This window comes from Papio anubis, chromosome 2 (genome assembly GCF_008728515.1).
Source record: "Papio anubis isolate 15944 chromosome 2, Panubis1.0, whole genome shotgun sequence".
In the NCBI taxonomy this organism is placed as follows: domain Eukaryota; kingdom Metazoa; phylum Chordata; class Mammalia; order Primates; family Cercopithecidae; genus Papio; species Papio anubis.
Window position 1 is genome coordinate 106,263,896 of NC_044977.1, and position 23,643 is coordinate 106,287,538.

At 57.1% G+C, this 23,643-nt stretch overlaps 1 protein-coding gene and 1 long non-coding RNA gene across 2 annotated transcripts; one reads left to right on the top strand and one right to left on the bottom strand.

Moving 5' to 3' along the window:
- Window positions 1-4,786: 4,786 nt before the first annotated feature.
- EPHB3 (EPH receptor B3) lies at window positions 4,787-15,930 on the bottom strand. Its single transcript, XM_021934599.2, has 15 exons — window positions 15,750-15,930; window positions 13,959-14,631; window positions 11,155-11,310; window positions 10,014-10,355; window positions 9,724-9,848; window positions 9,364-9,523; window positions 9,175-9,283; window positions 8,715-8,767; window positions 7,588-7,710; window positions 7,246-7,493; window positions 6,562-6,777; window positions 6,301-6,450; window positions 6,014-6,207; window positions 5,771-5,926; window positions 4,787-5,665 (listed from the first exon to the last, which is right to left on the bottom strand). The coding sequence occupies exons 1-15, from the start codon at window positions 15,804-15,806 to the stop codon at window positions 5,557-5,559; spliced, it is 2,871 nt and encodes a 956-aa protein (XP_021790291.2). The 5' UTR covers window positions 15,807-15,930; the 3' UTR covers window positions 4,787-5,556.
- Window positions 5,863-7,651, top strand: LOC103882150. The gene is made up of 3 exons (XR_643866.2): window positions 5,863-5,950; window positions 6,723-6,910; window positions 7,579-7,651. It is a non-coding gene; the product is annotated as an uncharacterized LOC103882150 (long non-coding RNA).
- Window positions 15,931-23,643: the final 7,713 nt, after the last annotated feature.

Consider the following 23,643-nt stretch of genomic DNA (forward strand, 5'->3'; position numbering starts at 1 on the left):
GGGATCTGGATTTTGTCTTTGCCAGGAACTGCCTCCGTGAGCTTCAGCAACTCATTTAACCTCTCTGAGCCTTTTCTTGGAAACAGGCATAGAGTGCATCACGTATTCAGAAACCCTTGTGGACAGATGTACCTTGCAGCAGGGAAGAAGTGGAGCAAAGGGCTAAGGAAGCAGCAACATAGAGGGTGCCCAAGGAACTCTGTGGAACCAAGAACTGCTGAGGCCAGAAGCCCAAGACTGCTCCTCTGAGCTGTGAGAAGCGGGTGGCCCCCGGCTGGGAATGACTTATGGAAAAGGGAAGACTTGGGCAATATCATATGTTCATGACCCTGTTCCTTCCTCATCCTCTGAGTTGGAATGAGGGCCCCTAGTCTGCCCTGCTCTCATCGGCCCTAGAACTTTTACACACAGCACTCCCTCGTCTCTTCTTGCTAACTGCAACACAGCCACCAAGATTGAATTCAAGAATTAGGCTCAGTGGCTCACGCCTGTAATTCCAGCACTTTGGGAGGCCAAGGCGGGTAGATCACTTGAGGTCAGGAGTTTGAGACCGGCTTGGCCAACATGGTAAAACCCTGTCTCTACTAAAAATACAAAAAAAATTTAGCCAGGTGTGGTGGCAGACTGAGGTTGCAGTGAGCTTAGATGGCGCCACTGCACTCCAGCCTGTGTGACAGAGTGAGACTCCATCTCAAAGACAGGGAGAGAGAAAAAAAAGAATCCCCTTCTTGGGCAGCCCTTTTTGACAGTATTTTGGCCTAGGTCCCTTCCTTACAGCACTTGGAAGTGCTTATCCAGGTATAGAACTTACCCCGTGGCACTTACCACATTGTATTCGTTGCTTTACATATCAGGGACCCTCTCAGCTGTGCACACCTCCGGGGAGTGGGGGCTGTAAGCTGGTTTATCCCCACATCCCCAGCTCCTTACACTGGATCTGGTCTATAGAACCCCCCCAGTGAAAGTATGTTGAATAAATGAATGAGTAGGGGAGTGAATTAAGATATGCTCAGGGTCAGACACAAAAGATTAAAAGGACCTGGAGGGTAATGGGGGGTCCCAGCTCCCTCTGCTGGGCATCAAATAACTGGTCAGAGAGCCCCCAGCTCTGCCCAAGACTAGCTGAAATCCCTAGAACTGTGATTTAGTTCCACAACACTCAACTTGGCTTCTGTAACATTTACCTCCACCTGTAATTAGATACAATTATCTGCGTGTATATTTGAATCACATCCCTGTTCCCTACTAGACTTGAAGCTCTTTGAAGCATCGATCTTCTCTGTTCTCCCTCATCGCAGTATCCCCAGTGCCCAGCACAGTGCCTCGCACACAGGAGTTCTCTAGTATACGCTTGAAGAATGACTACCGGGGGGAAACAGTTCCATTTCTCCAAGCAGGCCCAGGATCAGTGTGCTGAGAAAAAGCCAGAAGCCATGAACCACACTTGCCCTCTCAGCAATGCACCACATTCCCATGGCCTTCAAACCACCCAGGCCCCAGCAGCCCTACCCCAGGAACTGATCCAGGGCCTGGGGTAGACCTGCAGCAAAACGTCCAGGAGCCCCGTGAGTGGGACCTCTTTCTCTGCCCCTTTAGTTTCCTCACCCTCTTCCCTTCCAAAGAGACCTGAATGGAGTTGGTTGATTTCTCCAAGTGCCTTGGTTTATTCTGCCCCTGCTATGTGCCAAGCACCCTTCAGCATTTTCCTATTTGCTTCTGTATTTTCTTCAAACCTCATACAAATAAAAAATAGCTAACATTTTTGAGCACTTCCTGGCACATAGTTTACATGTATTAACTGATGTAACAATCTCATGATATAGAAATGATAACGATACCTTTTTATCACTGAGGGCATTGAGGCAGAGAGGTATAGAAACAAAAGAGCTGGGCTTTGAACCCCGGTCTGCCCGTACATAAATAGGCAGCCCTTCCCAGGGCACTACCCACATTTTCTGGATTATAATCCAGGGTCTGGCCACTCAGGCTTACATCTAAGGACTCGTGTCCAGGTCCCTCTCCCTCACCTGCTGTCCTGGGCACCTCTCCCTGTGCTCAGGGGCTGAGCACAGACTAAAGCACCTTTGCTCCCTAGCTGTTCCTACTCTCTGAGCTCAGGCATACAGAGGGCAAGAAGTGGTTCCTCTGGGGCTATAACTGCCCCAATGGGGCAAGTGGAATGAGGGAATCAAGGGGGAGCAGCCCCTTCCTAAGACTCAACAACCCCTCACCCCCACCGGCTTCCTTTTAGCCCTAACTTGGGAGATCGAATTTTCTGCCCCCAGGAAGTGTGTAAGTAACCAAAGCTAGGCCTACTAAAATCTCATTCCCTTTCACTCCTTATCTGTCCCCAGAAGAGCCAGACAACTCCTGAGGCGCCCTCTCTCTTCTGTCTCTTCCTCTGCTTTAATCATAGCCCTCCCTCCTTGCAACCCTGCTGGGGGCTCTGGGGACTCCTCCCAGCCCTTTCCAGGGAGACACAGGTTAGCTAGGTTAAGCGGTTCGGATAGGACGTGCGCTGGGGGCGGGAGGCGCCTTCCAGGAAGGGGATGGCTTTTCTTCCCTCTCTGCATCCCTTCCCCTAGGCTCTGAGGGCGTAGGGGCTTGGAAGGTGGGGCCTAGAGGGTCAAGTAACTGAGGACGAATGACTGTGAGTGAGGGAGTAAGGACTATGGTGTGGTGTAGCTTGGGTCAGTGTAGTGTGCCCGTCAGCTGTTTCTGTGGGCCAGCGGCAGGAGAGGGCGCGCATGCAGGCGAGGATACCTGGATACAGGAGGAGCGAGGTATGCGTGGTGGCTGCACAAGGCACAGCCGACAGAGTACCTTACTTCCCCTGGACCGCTGGGCTCAAGACGTCCCTCGAGATCCTCGGCCTGGGGCGCACAATCCAAGAGTTCCCCCTGATTGTCTGGCTCCCAGGGCCCCTCTCGCCTTGGCGCTAAACGACCAAGATCTTGCCCTCCCTGCGGACCCAGTAGAGGGCGATGTCATACCTCTGCGGGTGAAGCCCCCACCCCAGCATCTCCGCGCCCTAAACCGAGACTCCAACTATAAAAGTCAAGGCGAGGGCGTAGGATGGCGAGGGCGGCTTCGCAGGACTCAGGGGCCACGGATCCCTCCCCAGCCCCTAGCTTCCAGAGTAGGAAGTGGACCCTTGAGCAGCTGTTCAGCGCGCCCCCTCCGCTTTATTTGCGCCTGCAGCCGGGGAATGCCGAGCTGCTGTGCAGGAGGCCATTCGGCACCGCGACCCCTCCCCCGGCCGCCCGCCACACCTCGCCCCGTTGACAGCTCCGGCGCCTAGTCCAAGGGCCACCTCGGGCCCCCGCATCGCCCGCCCCCGCCCCGGCCCCGCAGATCCCCTCCCTTACTGGGGGAGGAAGGAGGCCTACGCCGAGAGTCTGCGTCCCCTCCTCTCCCCTCCCCTCCCCACGTCCTCCCCGGGGGACGCCTAGAGCGTAGCCGTGCGGGGCGCCCCTCCCCCGGGCCGGCTGCGGCGGCGCGGCTGGGCTCCGTGGGGGGAATACTAAGGAGCGGGCGCCGCCGAGCAACCCCAGCGCGGGAGCGCGCGGTGAGGGACTGGGGCGGCCTGTGGAGCCCGCGCCGCCACCAGCTGTGCGGGGCCTCTCCCAGGCTCCTCCGATCGCCGCCGGCTTCCGCGGCCGGGAGTGCGCCACGCAGCAGACCCTGCAACCTTCGCTGGCGGCCTCCCTGGGCCTCCACCCCGGAGCCTGAAATCACGGTCGCATGCTTCCAGGCCTGCGGCTCCGCCGACCCCTAGGTGCAACCTCTCGCTTAGATTTCCCCTGGGAAGCTCTGCGCTGCCTGGACGTGTCCAAGGAGAGGTGCGGGGCCGCGACACGTGAACCGCTCATCTACATGGCGCGGTGTCTGTTCATGCCTCTGTGCCGACCCAGGGACCCTCTAATTTCGGCTGTGCAGATCTCTTGGAAAGCACAAAGGTTTGCTGCCCAGGGATCCCTCCCGACACTGGGAACATGACTGCACTTCCCCCCTCCCCCAGCCTGTGCCTGCGTCCGACGGGCCTCTGAGGGCCCCCCACCACGCTTTCTCCTTTGGCATTTCCAGAAGCTGTTTTCCTAACCCTCTCCCTGGTTCTTGTTATTTATCCTCTGAACCTTTCAAGTATGCAGGCAGTCTCTGGGTGGGAATCCCAGCCGCGGGCCTCACTTACTGGCTCAGCGACTTTGGGCAAGTTACTTAACCTCTCCTTTTCCTTTTCTGTAAAAAGGAGTTAAAAATACTTCCTTGCCTGGCTGGGTTGTTGTGAGATTAAATAAGATCCCTGTATAAATGGGGCATTTAGCCCAGCGCCTGGGCATAGGAAGCGCTCAGTGAGGAGCAGCCGGACTTCCGGGCCTCCGCCTCTGAACACCAGTGGCTCTCCTTCCCTTTGTCCATGGTCACGTGACCCTGGGAACTGATCAACCCCCTCTCCCCTCAGCTCCCTTAAAGACAAAGGCTGGGAATCAACTCAGTAAAACACCATCCAGACACGAGAGCCTGCCCCCACCCCAGGAAGCCCTCTGCCTTAGAAGGAAGGAGCTCTGGGGTAGTTTGTTCTCTGTTGCCACTGACCCACTTCCAAGAAGTGTATTAGATGTTCAAAGCTGTGAGGTCCAAGCACAAAGGGGAAACTGAGCCTGGATGGGCCCGCGTCTGGTTTCTCAATGCCTCCAGGGAGTTGTGAAGGATTGCCAGCCAGGGACTGTGAACTCTGAATCAGGGAATCTTGCTTTCGGAGGAGGAATAAGAAGGGGCAAGAGAATCATCTTATTGCCTTTATTCTGCTGTCGGCCCAGCTGGCCCCATTGCAGGGCACAGGGCCAAGCTTTTACACGCTCACCCATGCTCTCTGTGCAGGCCAGTGCGTGCACACACACACGCGCGCGCGCACACACACACACTCACACATCCCATCTCTGGCTCTGAGAGTCAGTCTCTGGGGGGCAAAGGGCAACTCCTCAGCCTGCCCCTGCCTGCCCTTTTATGACAGCACCAAGGGCGGGGGTAGGGACAGGGCCCTCAGCCCCCAGAACAAATCCCTGTGCAAACTGGAGGTGCCAGCTGGCTTCAGGATGGGGGTGTCACATTTCCCCATTCCTGGAGTCCCCTCCTCCAGTTCCTGAGGGAGGGACTGCTCTCCACCTACCTGGGGGGCCAGACCCCTGCCAGGGCTGGGCCCTGTGGAACCCCAGCTTACCCCAACCTGACCCTGCCAGGCCTCCAGCACTGAAGAATAGACAAGTGTGAGGTTGTGGGGATCCCCCGCTGGAGAGCAGGAAGGTCTGGGCCCTGAGGGGCTTGGGGAGGGGTCATCACCCCCTCTCCTAATCCATCTTCAATATGAAGAGGTTTGGGGCACTCTTCCTGGGGAGGGAGCACAGGCCTGGAGAAGTCCCAGCTTGGGCCTTTCCCAAACTTCCAGCTTCTGGGCCACAGCCTAAGGCCAGGCATCCAAAAGTCCAAGAGTCCGAAAGTCCAGCCGGCTGCTTGGCATCCCTGCACGGTCCTCGGGATCCCCTGTGGGAGCCGGTGTCAGACCTGCACAGGCAGTGTCTGGTTCATCTGCAGCCGCATGTCTTGGATACTGCTCAGGATCTTCTTCTGGTGGCCGGCCAGGGTGACCCCGATACGGAGCAGGTCTCTGCAGATGGAGCAAAAGCAGGATTAGTCCCTCTCCTCGTGCCCTCTACTCTGGGCCAAGTCTAGGGCCCCCTGCCCTGCTCCTCCAAATCTGAGGCACACTTACTCTGCAGTCATCTGGGCCACCAGGTCAAAGGACGCAAACCCCGCACTGACGAAGCTCTCCTTGTACCTCCCCATCTTGATGGCATCCAGCCAATCACCAACTGTCGTGAAGGTTGTATAATCTGGGACTGTGCGGTCCAGGAGAGGCTGTGACATGCTGTGGGAAGAAGAGAAGGACCTGGTGAGTCTCGAGGGCAGGAGATAGGGCTACTGGCTTGGTGGGAGCAGAGGCAGAGGTACCAACCCAGACTGAGCGCTGGCGATGACCTTGAGGCTGGCAGCATTGCGGATGAGCTTGTCCAGGGTATTGACAATCTGGGAGAATTTGGGCCTGAGGTTCCGGTCCCGCACCCAGCAGTCCAGCATGAGCTGGTGCAGAGCTGTGGGGCAGTCCATGGGTGGTGGCAGCCGGTAATCCTGCTCCACAGCATTGATGACCTGGGCCAACAGCAGGGAAACGCAGAGTGAGCTGCTGCTATGATCCCCAGCCAGCACCCACCCACCTAACCACTCTGGCTTAGCCTCACTCACATCCTGGTTGCTCATGTCCCAGTAGGGTCGCTCTCCATAGCTCATGACCTCCCACATGACAATTCCGTAGCTCCAGACATCACTAGCAGAAGTGAACTTCCGATAGGCTATGGCCTCCGGGGCTGTCCAGCGGATGGGGATCTTCCCGCCCTGGTGAGGGGGGCACAGGCCCTTCACCCTGTGACTCCAGGCTGCCCCCAAGGCCCGAGCCCCTGGCTGATAGGCCCCGCCCCCAGTCTCCCTCCCAGCGGCTTCCTGTACCAGGGAACTGGTGTAGGTAGGATCGGAGGGGTCATCCTCCAGGAAGCGGGAGAGGCCAAAGTCTGAGACTTTGCAGACCAGGTTGCTGTTGACAAGGATGTTGCGAGCAGCCAGGTCGCGGTGCACATAGTTCATCTCGGACAGGTACTTCATGCCAGCAGCAATGCCCCGCAACATGCCCACCAGCTGGATGACCGTGAACTGCCCATCGTTGAGCTGCAGGCAACAAGCAGGCTCAGATGGGCCCATTGCCCCCATCCCAACCCGTGGCCTGCCCACCTGCCTGTCCTCTCCAAGTACTCAGACTCTGCTTCATCTCTCCCGCAACCATGTCCAGAGTGCCCTGAGGGTAAGTGAGCTGCCCTACTAGGTGTCAAGTATCTTGTAGATAACATCCCAATTAATCCCATGAGAACCCACTAGCTCTTACCACTCCCATTCTACAACCAGGCAGCTGAGACTCAGAGAGGTTAAGTCACTTGCCTGAGGTCACACAGGCAGTAAGGAGCAGTCAAGATGTGACCTCCCACACTTCTGGCTCTGAAGGCCCTGCCATTTCCCTGCACCAAGCCACCTCAGTAAATGCTTATGGACTTGAATAGGGGCTGTCTGACTTGTGGGAGGGGATGGTTAGCCCAACCCAACTTTCTGGGGGAGGGAGAGGGCCTGGGGGCTGGCTCTTACCCGGAGGAAGGAGTCCAGGGCGCAGTTTTCCATGAACTCAGTGAGGATCATAACCGGCCGACTTTTGGTGACCACGCCCTCGAGCCGGATTATATTGGGATGATCAAACTGACCCATGATGGAGGCCTCGCTTAGGAAGTCCCGCCGCTGCCTCTCGGTGTAGCCCACCTTCAGTGTCTTGATGGCCACAAACACCTCCCGGCGGCCAGGCTGTTTCAGTCGACCACGGCATACTTCCCCAAACTCCCCTGCAAGGCACAGGGCACAGGGAACAAGCTATGACTCACCCCTGTACCCAGCCTGCCTCAGCTTCTCATCTCTACTGTGCCCCAGGAGACTCACCAGCTCCGATCACCTCCTCTATCTTGACGCAGGACACGTCGATCTCCTTGGCAAACTCTCGAACAGCCTCATTAGGGTCCTCGTAGGTAAAAGGGTCAATATAAACCTTCATTCCAGGAGCAACTGGAAGGAGAAGAGGTGGGCGTGAGAGGGCAACAGTCAAGCCAGCCTTTCCCTGCGACAGGCACAGCTCCAGCAGGCTCCCGGCTGAGCCCAGCCCCATATTCCTCTGTGTTGCTGCCCTAACCCCCCAGCCCCCGTGAGAACTCCTGGTGACCATAAAGGCTAGACACCTAGGATTCTACTCCTAGTTTTTCTCTCTCATCTCTCATCACATCCAGACCTCTCTCAGATTCATCCCTCCCCTGGTTCCCACTGCCCTGACCTGGTCCAGACCTTCAACACTCGCACTATTCCAATAGCCTCCCAGCTGGGCTCTCTGCCTCTGGACTTTTCCCACTGAGCTATCCTGCATACCGCTGTCTTCCTAAAACAATCCTCTCATTGTATTACTCCCCAGCTTGAGAGCCTTTCCAATTACCTATGGTGGAGTCAAGTCCAAACTCCTCTGCCTGCCTTTCACGACCCTCCGAGGGCTGGCCACAACTACCCAGCCTGGCTTCCCAGCGGCTGTCAAACCAGTCTTCCCGCTGCCCCCACAGTTGGGCTCCCTCCCCACCCCACCCACTACCTTCCAGAGGCTCCTCTGGCCAGGAATGCTCTCCCTCACCTCCCAAAACCCTGGCTCGGCTCAAGTTCACCCCCTCCAGAAAGCCTTCCTACTCTCTAAACTCTGAGGGCCCTTTACAATAGGAGCACCTGCTCGAGCTTAATTGTTCTTGAATTGTTTCCTGTGTGTATGCATCTTGTCTTTCCCACAAGACTAACTGCCTTTACGGGGAGGGGTCACATCTCAGTCACTTCTGGGGCTAGCAGGAGTGAGTAGGGGCCCAGGGTACCTGGAGTGAGATAGGGGTCAGGAAATGGCACTTGACTGGAAGTGGGAGGGGGCCTCAGGGTTTATCTCTAAGGAATGAAGTCCCAGGAGGGGAGAAGGGTGTCTGCGAGCCCTGCAGGGGCCTGGGAGAGCTGGGAGAGCTTGGGGAGGGCGGCGGGAGCAAACTCACTGTACTGCTGCAGCTTCTCCGTGTACTCCGAATCAGAGCCGTGTCGCTGCTTCCTGTAGGGTGGCAGGGTGGAGGGCAGGCCTGAGACAAGTCATCTGGCTCCCTTTGTTCAGGGGACCCTTGGGCTCACAGAAGGGGCAGAGAGGACACAGCGGATGGCCCGGGGCCTAGTCCCACAGTTGGTGGTCACAGCAATCTCTGGGTCTCTGAGCAAGGGGCTCAGTGGACTCAGTCCCTAGGGAACCTGCCTGGAGGTTCAGGGAATGGGGTGTGGAGAAAGGGCAGGATGAAGACACAGGCAGGGATGGGAGAGGGCTTCTCCAGCAACGACTGGCCCCAGGAGGGCTAAGGCCCTGGGTCTGAGGGAGGTGGTGGCAGCTCATCTCTGTGGCAGGAGGGCTCTAGGATGCTAAAAGGCAGTTCTAGTCAACCCATGAAGCAACAATGGGCCTGGGAGTACCTGAGACAGACGATAGCGATGACCACGACAGCCACCACGAAGACAAGCCCAGCTGTAGCGGAGCCCACGATGAGGGGAAGCTGCTCCTGGAGCTGCTGGGCCCCGGAGCCTGGAGATGGAAAAGGGGCTGCTGAGTGGAACGACAGACAGTGAGGGCCATGATGGCAACAGGTGCAGGGGGCTACTAACCTCTCTCACTTGTGGTCTCAAACTCGGCGGGGCGGCTGTACTGCCCATAGCCAGCTACTGTGCGGGCACGGACCTGGACCACATAGCGGGCGTCGGGCCGAAGCCCATCCAGCTGCACAGAGTTCATCTGGCTGGTCACTGTGGAGGCGATGCCCTCACTCTGCAATGCCAGGAGGGAGGGGGCATCCTCAGGTGGGTCCTGAGGCCGACTGGCCCCCATTCACACCCAGGCCTGCCACATGTCCCCTCCATACCCAAGGCCTTGCTCCCAAGGGCCCCATCGCGATCTGGGGGTAATTTTCTCAGCCCATCTCAGCCCATCTCAGCCCAAGGCCTCCTCCTGCCCCTTGAGGTTCTGACCTTCTCAAAGTACTTCATCTCGTAGTCCAGGATAACTCCGTTGGGCCGTTCTGGGGGTGCCCAGGATAGGGTCAGGCTGCTGCCTGAGCTGCTGTGCAGGCGTAGTGTAGGCACTTCAGACGGGGCTGGGAAGAGCAGAGGGCTCACCAGGGGCTCCCTGGACCCTGGCATCCTTCCCAAAGACCCACTTCCCATGGGACCCCCAGTAGTCCCTTAGCAGGCCCGAGGACACCTCAGCTCGATCCAGGGGAAGGTGACCCAGGCCCTGCCCTCCAGTGCCCCCTCCTCACCAGCCTGGTTTGTGGTGATATTCACAGCTGCATAGCGGGGCGGCAGAGGGCTCTTGCCCGAGACACCGTTGACCGCCTGCACCTCAAAGGTGTAGCGCGTGTGGGCCAGCAGATGGCTGATGTGGACCCGGCGCTCCGTCAGGCCCAGCTGCCGAGGCACAAACTCCACGTTGTCGTCACAGCGTGAGCAGACTGAGGCCCCTCCAGCCCCATGGCACTTCTTGCAGATGACATTGTACAGGAGGTCATCCCGGCCACCGAGGTCCCGGGGCTCACTCCACTCGAGGATCAGTGAGGTTTCATTCACGTTGGAGATCACACCTCGCGGTGGAGATGGCACGGCTGTGAGGAACATGGAGGGAGAAGGCAGTGAGCTGGGGTCTCTAGGACCATCCTTCTGCCCAGAGTTCCTGCACACTCCAACCTGCTTTCTACCTCCTTGCCTTGCCTCTACTTTGATAAGCAGAATAACTTTCCTACATTTCTTCACTAGGCAGACTCCTATCTATCCTTCAATACCCAACTTGTGATGTCACTTCCTCTTGGAAGTCTTCCTTGATTCGTCCTTGCCCTATACTCTGCATGTACATAAAACAATTCCTAGACAGCCTTCTAGCCCAGCTCTCAGTACATTATGCTAATTATCTGCTTTTACACCTATTTCTCCCACCAGGTTGCGAGCTCCTTTAGGACAATGACTATATTTTATTCACCGTCAATACCCAGCACAATGCCTGGCACACCAAAGGCCAGGGCAGAGAGGAAGTGGGGCACCAGGTCACCCTCAGGATGTGAGGCCCCCTCCATGGTTAGGGTAGGGCTGGGGAGAGGCACTTCTATACAGAGGGAGGGGCGATGGACTAGAAGGCCAACTGCTAAGCTCCTAGCCAGTCCCTACTCGTGGCTAGGAAGTGGTAGGTGCTTAGCAAGTGTTGGTGGAAGGGATGAGCTGGCTGACCTGGATTCTGGCTCGGGGCAGTCACCTCCCAGTTGTGCCATCTTAAGCACAACATCTAACTTCCCTGAGCCTCAGCTCCTCCTCTGGAAAATGGGGCTATTCATAGTGACTGCTTAGGCTTCCCAGGTTGGCCCCCCAGAGGGAAGGCCTGCAGATGGGGAGAGAGGACGCGCATTCACTCACTGGTGCAGGCACTGTCCGCAGAGTCCGAGTCTGCGCGGTAGAAGTTATTGTGGCAGGTGCAGATGCTGGCAGCTGGGGAGGTGGTACGGCTGTTGGGGGGACAGGGGAGGCAGGGCCCCTCTCCCTGCTTCGCTTTGTAGCTCCCAGGGGGACAGGCTGTGGGGGAGAAGAGGATGGATGGGGCTTATCTCCCTTCACTGCAGACACCAGACCTCCACACCTCCGTGAGAACCTGGCTTCTCCCCAGCCTAGGTCTGGCCCCTCCACCTCCTAGACTGTGGGGGCAATGCTAGGATTGCCTAACTCCAGCTGCAGCTACAAAAGGCCCTATTGCCCCATGGAAACCCCATGTCAGCGGATTCCTCCCCGCCCCTGCCCCCCTCACCCCTACCCCGGGGCCTCATGGACGAAGACGTCAGCCCCATCACCTGGACAGCCTGGGCTTGTTGAGGCAGGGAAGACAGTGAAAGGCAGAGGAAGAGGCGGGGATGGGGAAGAGACCCCCGGTGGGCTAGCAGCACCCGGCACTGTGGAGATGCCCCACCTCTCCCCGAGGCTCCAGAAAAATCATTCCTGAGGACCCTGAAGGACACCCTAGAACAGCCAGGAGGTGGGGCCTTCACAGGGAAGCTCTCGCCCCACCCACCAGGCGCAGGCAGCAGCTCCTGTCTGCCTTTGGGCAGGGATGGGGGCTGAGGACGGGTTAGAGGAGGAGAGAAAGAAAGCAGGCAGGAAGGCTGGGGTCACCTGGAGTTCAGAGGCCTCAAGTGTTCACAAGGGGACTCACCCCAGAGCAAGCCCAGGGCCTGAGCATCCCTTCTCCCGGGTCTCCCCTCCTGCCATCTACCCTTGGCCCCCTGGACACAGGCTCTGTGGATTTATGGTGGCCATATCGTGTATTCTTCACACTGGAATTTGCAAGTCAAAGGAGGCACTAGTAATAACTGTGTTAGGAAAATGGGCACACACCAAGACCCTTCTAGACACTAAAGTGGGTCAACGCCTCTCCATATGACTGCCTCTGGAGGGGGACACCCACAGGGGAGAATGCCCAGCGCTAGGGATTGCCCTTTTCTGGGGTTTCATCTCCCCTCACGAAGGTGATATTCCACCCTAGCTCTTTTGAGCCAGTGGGGGAGGGGGCAGAGGCCAGGCCAGCCTGGTTGCTATGGGAACCAGCATGCATTTCCTGCCGGGGACCTGCAGAGTGTTAGCCCCTCTTCAGTCTGTCAGGCTCATCACCCCACCCCCTTTCTCCACTTAGGAAGAGGAAATCTCAGGACAGATTCCCATCGAGAAGTGGAGAGGGCCCAGGAAAGGCACTGTTCACCTTCACATAACAACACTGGGCCTCGCAGCCAGGTTCATGCTGCCAAGCCCCTCACACCTAGGGCTGCGGTAAGAGCCATCACCTACGCCTCAGAGCTGTATGGAGGCTGCAAGCCCCAAGGAAGAGAATCGGGCAGAGGGAGCGAAAGACAGGGCCCTCAGCGCGCCGTCCTGCATGGCAGAGCACAGGAGGAGGCTTCCATGTCAGCTTCCACATTCCCTAGCTACAAGGCCTGTGCACAGAGCCTCTCCAAGACTCAGTTTCCTTATTGGCGAAATGGGGAGATGGCAGGAATCTACCTCACAAGGACTGATGAGGCTCAGTGAGAGACCCCCTAGGTGGACAGTTTTGATAATTGAGAAGCCTCGTACATAAGTCTTGGCAAGCCATCGGAGGCAGGCCTCCTGAACTCCTCATGTACAAAATGAGGGCAGAACAGCCCAGCTCTCATGGATCCCGGGGCTCTGGAGACTCATGGCCAACACTTAGCTGGTGGCTGTGCTCCCATGTGCCAGACACTGTTCTACGGGCAAAGCACTGCTCACGTAAGCCTCACTACAGCCCTATGAAGGAAACTTGATTATTGTCCTCATCTTGCACATGAGGAAACCGAGGTTCAAACAGTTAAGTAACTTGCCCAGGGCCAGGCGTGGTGGCTCACGCCTGTAATCCCAGCACTTTGGGAGGCTGAGGCGGGTGGATCACTTGAGGTCAGGAGTTCGAGATCAGCCTGACCAACATGGTGAAACCCCGTCTACTAAAAATACAAAATTAGCCGGGCATGGTGGCACACAGCTGTAATCCCAGCTACTCAGGAGACTGTGGCAGGAGAATTGCTTGAACCTGGGAGGTGGAGGTTGCAGCAAGCCGAGATCGTGCCACTGCACTCCAGCCTGGGCAATAATTGCAAAACTCCATCTCAAAAAAAAAGTAACTTGCCCAAGGTCACGTCAGTGGTAAGTGACAGAGTCGGGACTCAACTTCAGAGACTGGGTCCCTAACCACTGTGCCATTTATATACTGCCACCCAAGGGGCAGAAGAGAGCCCAGGGTAAAAGGCCATGCACAAGGTACCCACAGCCCCCATGCCCTCAGTCCTGGGGCCGACCTACCACTTTCAGGGTGAAGTATACACTCAGGCCAGGACAAAGTGAGCATTTCTGCTGGCCTCCTAAGCCTCTGACTGGGTTCTCCAGGTGCCTGATTGCCAAGGATTCTGCACGCTTCTCTTCCTCTCTCTTCAGTTTCATTTTTTCTCTTACTATCCTTGTGTCTCTCCTGATTTTCTCTCTCTTCTCCCTCCTTGCACCACATTCTCTGCATCTGATCCCCACTCTTCCCTTTCCTGCCTCCACTGTGGACCTGCTCCCAGACCTCCTAGTCAGATAGCAAGCAGGGGCAGGGGTGCAGGGCAGTAGGTAGCTGTGGCCCAGGCCCTCCCCACAACCCTTTCCCCAGGACAGTCCCCACTCACGGCGGCACTGGGACTCCTTGGCAGCTGGCTCATGGCCGGTGGCACAGGTGCAGGCACCCACAGGCACCATCCACTCCCCATCGCCGTTGCAGTAGAGCTTGAGTGGCACCGACACCTCCACGGCGTTGGGGATGCAGGTGCCAGGAGCAATGACCAGCGAGGTGGGCTCCGCCCCAGTGAGGGTCTCGGGGAAGAGTGCGAAGCCTGCGGTGGTGGATGCACACTTCTTGTAGAAGGCACGCACGGAGATGAGCGACATGCAGGCGCCCTGGTCCTGGAAGGCCAGGTAGAAGCCAGCCTTGGAAAGTGGCCCAAAGCTGCGCACCTTGGTGTTGACGCGTCCGGCGTCCAGCCGTGAGAAGCTCTCATCTGGTGCGATGGTGTCCACTTTCACGTAGGGGTTCTCCATCCAGAAGGGGGAGGAGGCTGAGGCCACATCGCTGTCAGCCTCGTAGTAGAAGAGGTTGAAGGTCTCCTTGCAGGAGCCAGGGATGTTGGGGATGCTGTTGCAGTCACGCACAGTGAACTTGAGCTCCACGTAGACCCGCTGCACGTCCCGCCGCCAGATGAACCCTGTGCGAAGCCAGTTGTTCTGGCTTGACTCGTGTACATTACACACCTGGTATGTGCGGATGGGATTCATGGCCTCATCGTAGCCACTCACCTCTTCCCACTGTGCATGGACCAATGAAAAAAACAGAGTGAACGCCTGCATTTGCCAAGTGCTTCCCTCATGCCCAGATCTGCTCTATGTACCTCACGGGGATGCTTCTATGGTGTAGCGGCTGAGGATACAGGCTATATGGGTTCAAATTCCAGCTCTCTGCTTGCTGTGTGATTATGGATAAGTCACTTAACCTCCATGTGCCTCAGTTTTCCCATCTGTAACATGGGGATCATAATGATGTGTAAGGAATAATGACTTTAACTGAATAAAGCATTTAGGACAGGACTAGCAACTTGTTAAGTACTGTGGGAACATCAGCTATATCTGCTATCTTTATACCTCAGTTTCATCATCTGTAAAATGGGGCTGATTAGAACTAAACAAGGCTGTGAGGAATTAAATCAGGCTAATAAATGTAATGGGCTTGTAACAGTGCAAGCACTTCTGGGATACTGGCTGTCACTATTAACATCGCATTTAATCTTCACAGCAACTCCATGAGGAGCCGCATCTGTTGTCCCGATGTTTAGAGATGACGAGGCCAAGGCCCACAGAAGGGAGTTTTGCCCAAGGTCACACAGTCAGGCATGATGACTGCAGGGCCTGTGGTGCCATCGTACTCCAGGGTTCTAGGGCTTCAAGCAGCCATGAAGGCCATCTAGGGAGATTAATTAGAATATTTGAGAGAGGTCCGGACTGCAGGAATTCAACAGTCAAGAAGTGGCCACCCAGAGGGGTAAACGGCCTTGCCCAAGGTCACACAGCAAGTTAAAGATCTGGAACTAAGGTTTCCAAGCCAGTGCTCTCTCCAGGGACCCAGGGAGGAGGGAGATGGTAGGGATGGACATGCAGAGGGCTGTCTGGAGCAGAGGGAGAGGGAGTGGGAGCTGGGGGTCACAGGCAGGCAGAGTAGGAAGAGATAGAAAACACCCACAGAGAAGGATCATGAGGTGCTTCAGAGGGTGACAAGTGAGGACGATGGGGATAGCACAGGAAGTGAGGGTGACAGCAGAGGGCAGAGGCAGCCCTCCTCCAGGCCCTGGTGAGGTGAGGGGGCACGCAGGCTGGAAGTGGGGGGAGGCCTAATGGCAAACAACACTCAGAGAATGATGGGAAAGTCTCACCCCACTTTCTGGATGAGATGTCCACGCCAACTCAGATGTCACCCATTTTGTGTCCATGAGGGTCTCTGGAGGAACAACGGAGTAAAAGGTCAGGGACTAATCTCAGGGTGAGGAGAAAGAAGAGATCACAGCTGGGTGATGTAGCTCACGCCTGTAATCCCAGCACTTTGGGAGACCGAGGCAGGCGGATCACTTGAGATTAGGAGTTCGAGATCAGCCTGACCAACATGGTGAAACCCCGTCTCTACTAAAAATACAAAATTAGCCAGGTGTGGTGGCACACACCTGTAATCTCAGCTACTCGGGAGGCTGAGGCAGGAGAATTGCTTGAACCCGAGGGGCGGAGGTTGCAGCGAGCAGAGATTGCACTGCTGCACTCCAACCTGGGCAACAAAAGCGAAACTTTGTCTAGAAAAAAAAAACAAAAAAAAAAAGAAAAGGAAAGAAAGAAGAGATGGCTCAGGAAAGGATTCCCACCAGGCTCCACTTTCCACAAGTCCTGAAAGCTCCCAGTTTCCCTATCCTAGAGGAGACCCTGCGGCCATCCCCAGAGATGTCACAGCCCCAGAGATGTCCCCTTGGGCAGGCTAGGGGTGGGTGCCCTGACCCCAGGCCTGGGTTAATGAGGCAGGAGCAGAGGCCCGTCCACACACCTACAGGCTCTGCTAATCTCCACACAAAGGGGCCGGCAGGGCCTTTATCCTGGAACAAAGGGCTGTGTGCTTCAGACCCTGGCCCTGGCCTCCCCTGACTCCATTCCCAGCACAAAGGCCCAGCCCCACACTAAGGCCCAGGGGAAGGGGAGGGCAGTGAAAGGCCAGAGCCAGCTCCCACCCAGCACCTACAGGTGATGGGGCAGGGATGCGCTTTGAGGGTGGAGAGGGGACGCTTTGAGGGTGGAGAGGGGACGACCAAAGGCCCAAACCAGCTCTTAGTTCAATTTTTCTTGCAATCCTTGCACGAAGGTACTGTTGGTGTATCCTTTTTACAGAAGAGAACACTGATGCCCAGACAAAGAAAATATACTGCCTAAGGTAAAGTTGCTAGGACTTGGGGTGAGGGGACAAGAGTGGCTCAGATTCAGGTGTATCTGACTCTATAATTAATCCCTTGCACTCTGACTGCAATATGCCCCTCTGTAAGGGGGGGATGAAAGAAAGTCTAGAAAACTGCCTATTATTTAAGTCCCAACAGAGCTGTTGCCTCCTCCAGGAAGCCTTCCGTGAACCTCCAAGTCAGGGTAAGATGCCTTCCTTTGTGCATCAAGGGCCAGTGGCTCTGTCACAGTACCCGGCCTGTGTTCTGAGCTGGTTTCTTGCCTGTTTCACTTTGTTTGGTCATAGCAGGGGCCCATTAAAGTTTCTTGCTCTCTTAGGAACCTGGTTCTGGGCTCTGGCTGGATGTCACTACTCTCTGAAAGACAGTGTGACCCCCAGATTAGACCTGGGGCAGGAAAGGAAGGAAAGAGGTGCCAACTCCTTTCCCGTGGCCTGGAAGACAGTGCAGCCAGCTCTGAAGCTGGAATGGGGCAGGGTTGCCCCAGGACCTCTGGAGGCCTCTACATCACCCCCTCGGTGTGCCCAGGTGGGGAAAGACCCAAACCCCACGGCCACAGGCTTGCAGTCTTCAGTGGTTTCCTGAGGCTGGGTCTGAGTCGAGGCCGGCGGAGGACCCCGAGGGTGGACAAGGCAGCTGTGACCCCAGCCTCCGATGTCAGGCAAAGGGGCAGCAGGTAGCAGCCATTCATTGCAGGGAGGGAGGCTCCTCCTGCTGCCGCAGCCGCTGGTCCCCTGAGGGCCCGGGTGCAAGGGGAGTGATCCTGGCCTCTGGCGGACAGACAGACAGACACAGACATTTGGCCGGGGGGTACTCGAGGGAAGCCGAGATACTCAAAAGCCGGGGCCCAGAGACCGGCGGGGAGGGAGGCGGGAGGGGTAGCGACTCCGGCAGGCGGGCGGTGGGCGGCACGGAGCCGGAGGGATGTGCGGAGCCGGCTGGCGGGGATCAGACAGCCGGGATGGCCGGCGGCTGACTACAAAGACAGGGAGATGGAGAGACGCGGAGGCCCGAGGAGACAGAGACAGAGACAGAGGGAGGTTGCCAGGCGGCCTTGTCTCCAGCCGGCGGCCCGAGTGTCCGTCCTGGGAGCCCTCCCAGCGAGAGCGCCCTGCCCCAGCAGCCAGTCCTCCCGCCGGTCCGCCCGCCGCTGCCCGTCCGAGCAGGCCGGGGCTCCCGCCGCTCCCTCGCGCCGCCTCCCTCCTCCCGCTCCCTCACTTCCTTCTGCTCAGCCTGTGCCAGACCCATCTGGAACTGTTTAAACCCAAATATTCAGCCCCCTCCCCCTCCAGCCAGATTCCTCCACAGTTTAAAACAAGCCCTGCGCTGGCTCCGGGAGGAGGGAGCGGAGGGAGGGGACGGCGGAGAGGCGGCGGCGGGAAGGAGGGAGGGAGAGAAAGAGCGAGGGAGGCAAGGAGGCTCTTCATTTCTGTTTAATTTTTGGGGAGCGAGAGAGGGAGGGAGGGGATCGGCCCCTGGCCATCGCTCAGCCTTGGCCATCGCTCAATCTCGCCACATTTTTCCCATTAATGAAGAGAGGACTTGAGTTTCGAGTCATGTGTGCCTGAAGAAGGGCTCCGGTCACTCCGGTGGGGAGGGGGCCGCGTGCTCTCGGTTTCCCCGCTTCTCGGAGGGGGAGAGGAGGAGCCTGCTCCCTTCAGCCTGCGCGGGCACAGGAGACAGGGCAAGGCCCTCCTCAGCCCTGAGGTGCCCGTCCCCGCCTTCGGCAGTAGGTGAGGGGGGTGTGTGGGGGGTCATAGAACCCATCCGTCCGTGGTATTGGGAGGAAGAGACCCAACCCACCTTTTCTGTGCTGTGTGTGCATGTGTGTGCACGTGTGTGTACGTGTGTTGTACATACACACGTTGGGACGGGGGTATGAGGGGCAGCAGGTAAAGACAAAAGAGGAGTGAGTGAGCAAGCTCCCAGCTCCCCCAGGTGCCTGCTGCACCCCATCCCTCGCTGCCCCCACCATGTATCTGCAGAAGGCAGAGGGGAGAAGACGCTGGCCACCCTAGACACTGGGCTCTGTCGGGCAGGAAACAACAACTGCCCCGCAAAGTCACCAGGGAGGTAGGCACCAGGCCCAGGGTCTTTCCAGGACTGGAGCTTTGATGCTCAGGAGCAAAGCAACACCTCTTTCAGGTTTCCACAGGGCCATGGAGAGCAGCCACGTGGCAGCAGCTGTGTGGCCCCCGCCCATGCACAAACACACAGATGCACTCACAGCATCCAGTCGTCGGGGGCTGGGCTCACTCCCCACCACTGGGGCTAAAGAGCGACAAGTCAACACATATGGTGGACAAAAACACACAAAGCCACAGCCGCCCACAAACACACACCCAGCTTCACACAGAGCCACGGTCTGTCTTTCTCAGACACACGGATGCATATGGTACAAACAGATTAGTCTTCCTTAGACATTTATATACAGGAATCTTTCTTACACAGAGATCTGGCTTGCCTTAGGCAGACCCACGCTTCCAGCCTGCCTATGTGCAGATTTCCTGAAACATATGCACACACCGAGAGCATGCACACCCAACCCTACAGTATGTTCTCCTTACACACGCAATTGCACATGCTATCACCAGCTGCAAGTCATACAGTCTTCAGTGTAAAGTGCAAACACAAACACCAGTTTCCCTGTATAGACTTGGTGACATGCTCTTACTCAGTCACACAAACTACAATCAGCTGCAAAGTCACAGATGCCCAATGACACTGGAACATGCCACAGTCCCTGCAAAAGAGCATCCTGACATGGTGTAAGTATCAATACCTAGATTTGTGTAAAGCCTCAGAGGTGCATCCTCCATGCACCCGCAACACACACACCCTATAAGCATGGTTCTCTTTACGGGATGTCTTCCAGTGGGGTAGAGGAAGAGTTACTGGGAGAGGGCAGTACCCCTCATCCTGCCCCAACACTCTGGTGCCTCTCGCTCAGGCAGGGCAGCCACATGGGCCACTCTTGCAAGGGAAGCAGAGGTGCTGGGGCAGCCTTAGCCAGAGGTGTAGGGAAAGAGCCCCAGCCCTGCTTCCTGTTGTCCTGGCTTGGGCAGGAGCTGTCAGTCAGGTCACGAGGCTGGGGTGGGGCAGGGGTATGAAGATGATTCTGGGTGTGGCTGGGTGCGGCCTCCCCAGGTATAGCCCCTGCCCAAGTAACAAGCCACTTCCCTGCCAGCACAATGGCACCGTCTCAAGGGCCCCTGAGCCCTTGGTAGAGGGTAGCACCCTGAAGAGATTTGGCTTCAAAAGCTCTGGGCAAGGCTCTTCCACTTGCAGATTGAGGACCTTGAGCAGGGCATGAGGAGGACATCATGGCCACCCTGGCCTGCAGGAGGGGCACCAGCTGAGGGCCTGCCACCTGCCCTGGTGAAGGGCCAGGCCCCATAGCACCCTGGGAGCAAGAGTGTCATTGAGACCCAGGAAACAAACAACAACAACAAAAAAACAAGCCAAAACCAAAAACAGAAACACAAAACAACTAAAGACAGAAGCAGCAAGACTTCAGCCCAAATTCCAGACTAGGGACTTAGAGGTGGAAGGAAAGGTCAGCACCAGGGCTGGGCCTGCAGAGTGTGCAGGGGGGCAGGAGGGCAGAGGGCCAGGATCTGCGCAAGGAGCACCCTGGAGCAGTGCTATGCCACCTGAGTCGGACACCCTCCTCCTCTTCATGGAGTCCCTTCCTCAGCTACCAAGCTGAAGGATCTGGCTCCCCTCCCATGGGTCAGGATGTGTACACGCCTGTGCCAGCCTGTACACACAAGGTGGTCAGCGTGAGGATCAAGGGGTCTTGAGGGGAACCTGCCGTGGGGCCTGGAGAAGATACATGTTGTGGGGGAGCCTAACTCACCCAGGACCACTTCCTCCTTTCCTGCCACAGCCCCTTGGCCCCCATGTCTGGGATGGAGGGGAGGGGAACATCTCAGAACAGAGAACACATTTTGTTTTTCATTCTTCTCCTCAGATCATGGGGGTTTATAATTAAATAAACCTGAGAGGGAGGAGAAGGGGGAAGAAGCCCAGGGCGGGGAGCCCAAACGCCTGGGCGCTCATCCATGCCCCCACCCCACTCGTGGCCCTGCCAGCAGCCAGAAGAACGGGTGGACAGCTAGCCCTTAACCTGAGCCTTTCAGCCCTTCCTTGTGATGCTGGCCACACTGGGTCTGGCCAGGAGGCTGGGGGCAGAAGGGAATAGGAGACCTGGCACCAGGGCTAGCCCTTGGGCAGGGGGCCTCTCCCAGCCCATCAGGTGCCCAGCTGTATCCAGTCTCCCTCCACCCCTCACCCCCCCAGCTGCCCAATCCCGACAAACCAGTTTGACTCAGCACAACAGGCAGGGCTACAATTTTCAAACTATGCAGGCCTGGTGATTCAGCCTCTTCATGCTGTTTAATTAGTGGAAGGCTGTGCGGCAGAGGCCTTGCCCACGGCAGCTTCGGCTTCAGCTCGCAGCCGCTGAGGCTGCAGTGGCGGCAGCAGCAGCTGTGGCTAAAGACAGGGCAGTGCCGAGCAAACTGGTTCTTCCAAATACCTGCCGGCCCTCAGCAGCCGCTCAGAAGGCCAGCTCCTGACAGACACAGATGGGGTTTGGGGGTGCCAGAGGCAACTCAAACAAGTGAGCAAGCCCCCCAAATCCCAGCCCGCTGTCCCCTCTCAGTTTCCATGTTCTCAGGGGTCACTCCTGCTGTCCCTGTGGAGGAGTTGGGCTCCGTGCTGTCTTGTTCCCTCAGGGACAGGTTCCACTGCAGTGACAGCTCCGTTACCATGGCTTGGCTGGAGGGGAACGTGCTGGCCCCACCTCCTGAGATCTGGTAACTGTTTCTCTTTTCTCAAAAGGGTCTCTTCCCAGCAGGGACCTCTCCATCCTATCCCAGGTATAGGGGCGCTGGGGTTCAGGCACCATTCCTTATCCCAGGCCCCATTCCTAGTCTGCTCCCCATTGGACCCCACTCCCCGACCCGTTGATGGCCCTGAGGGGAGAATAATCTTGGCTTTGGGGAACTGGGGAACAGTACTCAAAAGGCCAGTGGGCGACTAGGTGGCCCTGTTTCCCTGTGTCTGTGGGTAAAGCCCAGGGCAATTTGCACGGGGAAAGGGGGCAGTCAATCAGAGGGCAAGGTGAGGGCATGTTTTCATCCACGTGGACAAGCAAGGACCCAGGCTCCAGCCACACAGAAAACTGACGGCAGCCTTGGATGCAGAGTCTTGGTGACCCCCAAGTGTGCAGGGAGGTAAGAGGAACCAGGCACTAGACAGCATCTAACTAGTGGGTACACGAGAGGTAGCAACCAGGGGTCAGGGACCCTGAGCCTAAATAAATGTCATGCCCCAGACACAGAGAGCCACAAGGCCAAGGGCAGACCAAAATCCTGACGAAGCCAAATGGAAGGCTGGATGGAGAAAGCTGGACCCCCCACCTGTCAGGCTGGAGGGGCTGAAAAGCTCTTCAGTGCTATGAAACCCATGTTATCCCGGTCACACCCCAGGACCTTGAAGTCCACCCATCCACACGCCAAACCCCAGAATACGGGAGGGAGGACAGGCAGAAAACAGCTACCCACTGGGCCCGCTCTCTCCCCATTCCTTCCCTCCCTGGAGTTGCAGAGATGTGGGGGAGACAACCCCACCCCCGGCCCCCTGCACCAACCTTCCCTTTCATCTTTCCTCCCTCTAACCTCCCTCGGGCAGGATAAGGGCACACACTCCTGAGGCTCCCCAAGGAGCAGACCCTAGGGTAATAATAATAACAGCTACTCCTTGAATAACAATGCCTATGTGCTAAGCACTTTGCACACATTAACAATGCAGTTCTCAGAAGAACCCCATGAGGTCGATGCCGTTCTATCCTGTCTCCCAGTGAGGAAGAGCCAGAGGGTGGGTAGGTGCAAGGTCTGCCCTGGGGTCAGCACCTTGCATTTGTTCTCTCACATTCTCCTGTGCACAAACTGGAGACCAGAGGGTCTGAGGTATTGCAAAAGTGAAGGAATTGGTGAAACCACCCTTGTAGGCACCGCTGCTTCCCAGAGGCATCCCGTGCTGGCCTGGCCTCACAGCCAGAGAGTAGCCCTAGCTCCCACTTCACAGCCGAGGGGAGGTGGGCAGGCCGGGAACGGGGAACGAAGGGCCCTGCTGCCCCCTCTTCCCAGGCTGCCCCAGCACATAAGGACTCCGCCTTCTGGACAGCTCTCCAGCTGCTTGGCCTGGAGGCTTGGAAGCTTGGGCTCCTGCTAGGGCCTGGACTCCTGAGGGTCCAGTAGGTGATGAGGGTTGAAAAAGAGAAAGGAAGGGAAGGAGGGAGGGAGAAGAGAGCCTCCTCAGGTAGCACCTGTGCACCTGACCCAAACCACACCCCCACTCCACTCTCAGCACCAGCACCCACCACACCCACAACAAGGGCCTTGCGGCACGACACACACAGGTGACACACAGCCCCGTAAGTGTATGAGGGTGTGTGTACCAATGTCGTCTCTCCTGGGCTACGACACAGAGACCCAACACAGATCTGGCAACTTGAACAGGCTCCCTGGCTCACACCCTCAAGGCAATCAACGACAAAGCCCCACACTGGGTTCTCACGCCTGCGATCCTATCACACACATGTGGGAGAATGTGTGTGAGTGTGGGCGAGACCTCGGTGTGCCGGTCTGAATTTGCATGTGTCCACCCGTGGGACTGGATCTGTCAGCACAGTGGGCTCAGAGACGAAGGGGGTGGGGGATCATAGGAGATCTTTCCCCTGGAGAACATTAAAACGCACCAGAGGATGCCTTTCTCTCTGAACTGTGTTTTTTTCCTTCCAACCTTTAAGTTTACCGATTGTGAACATAAG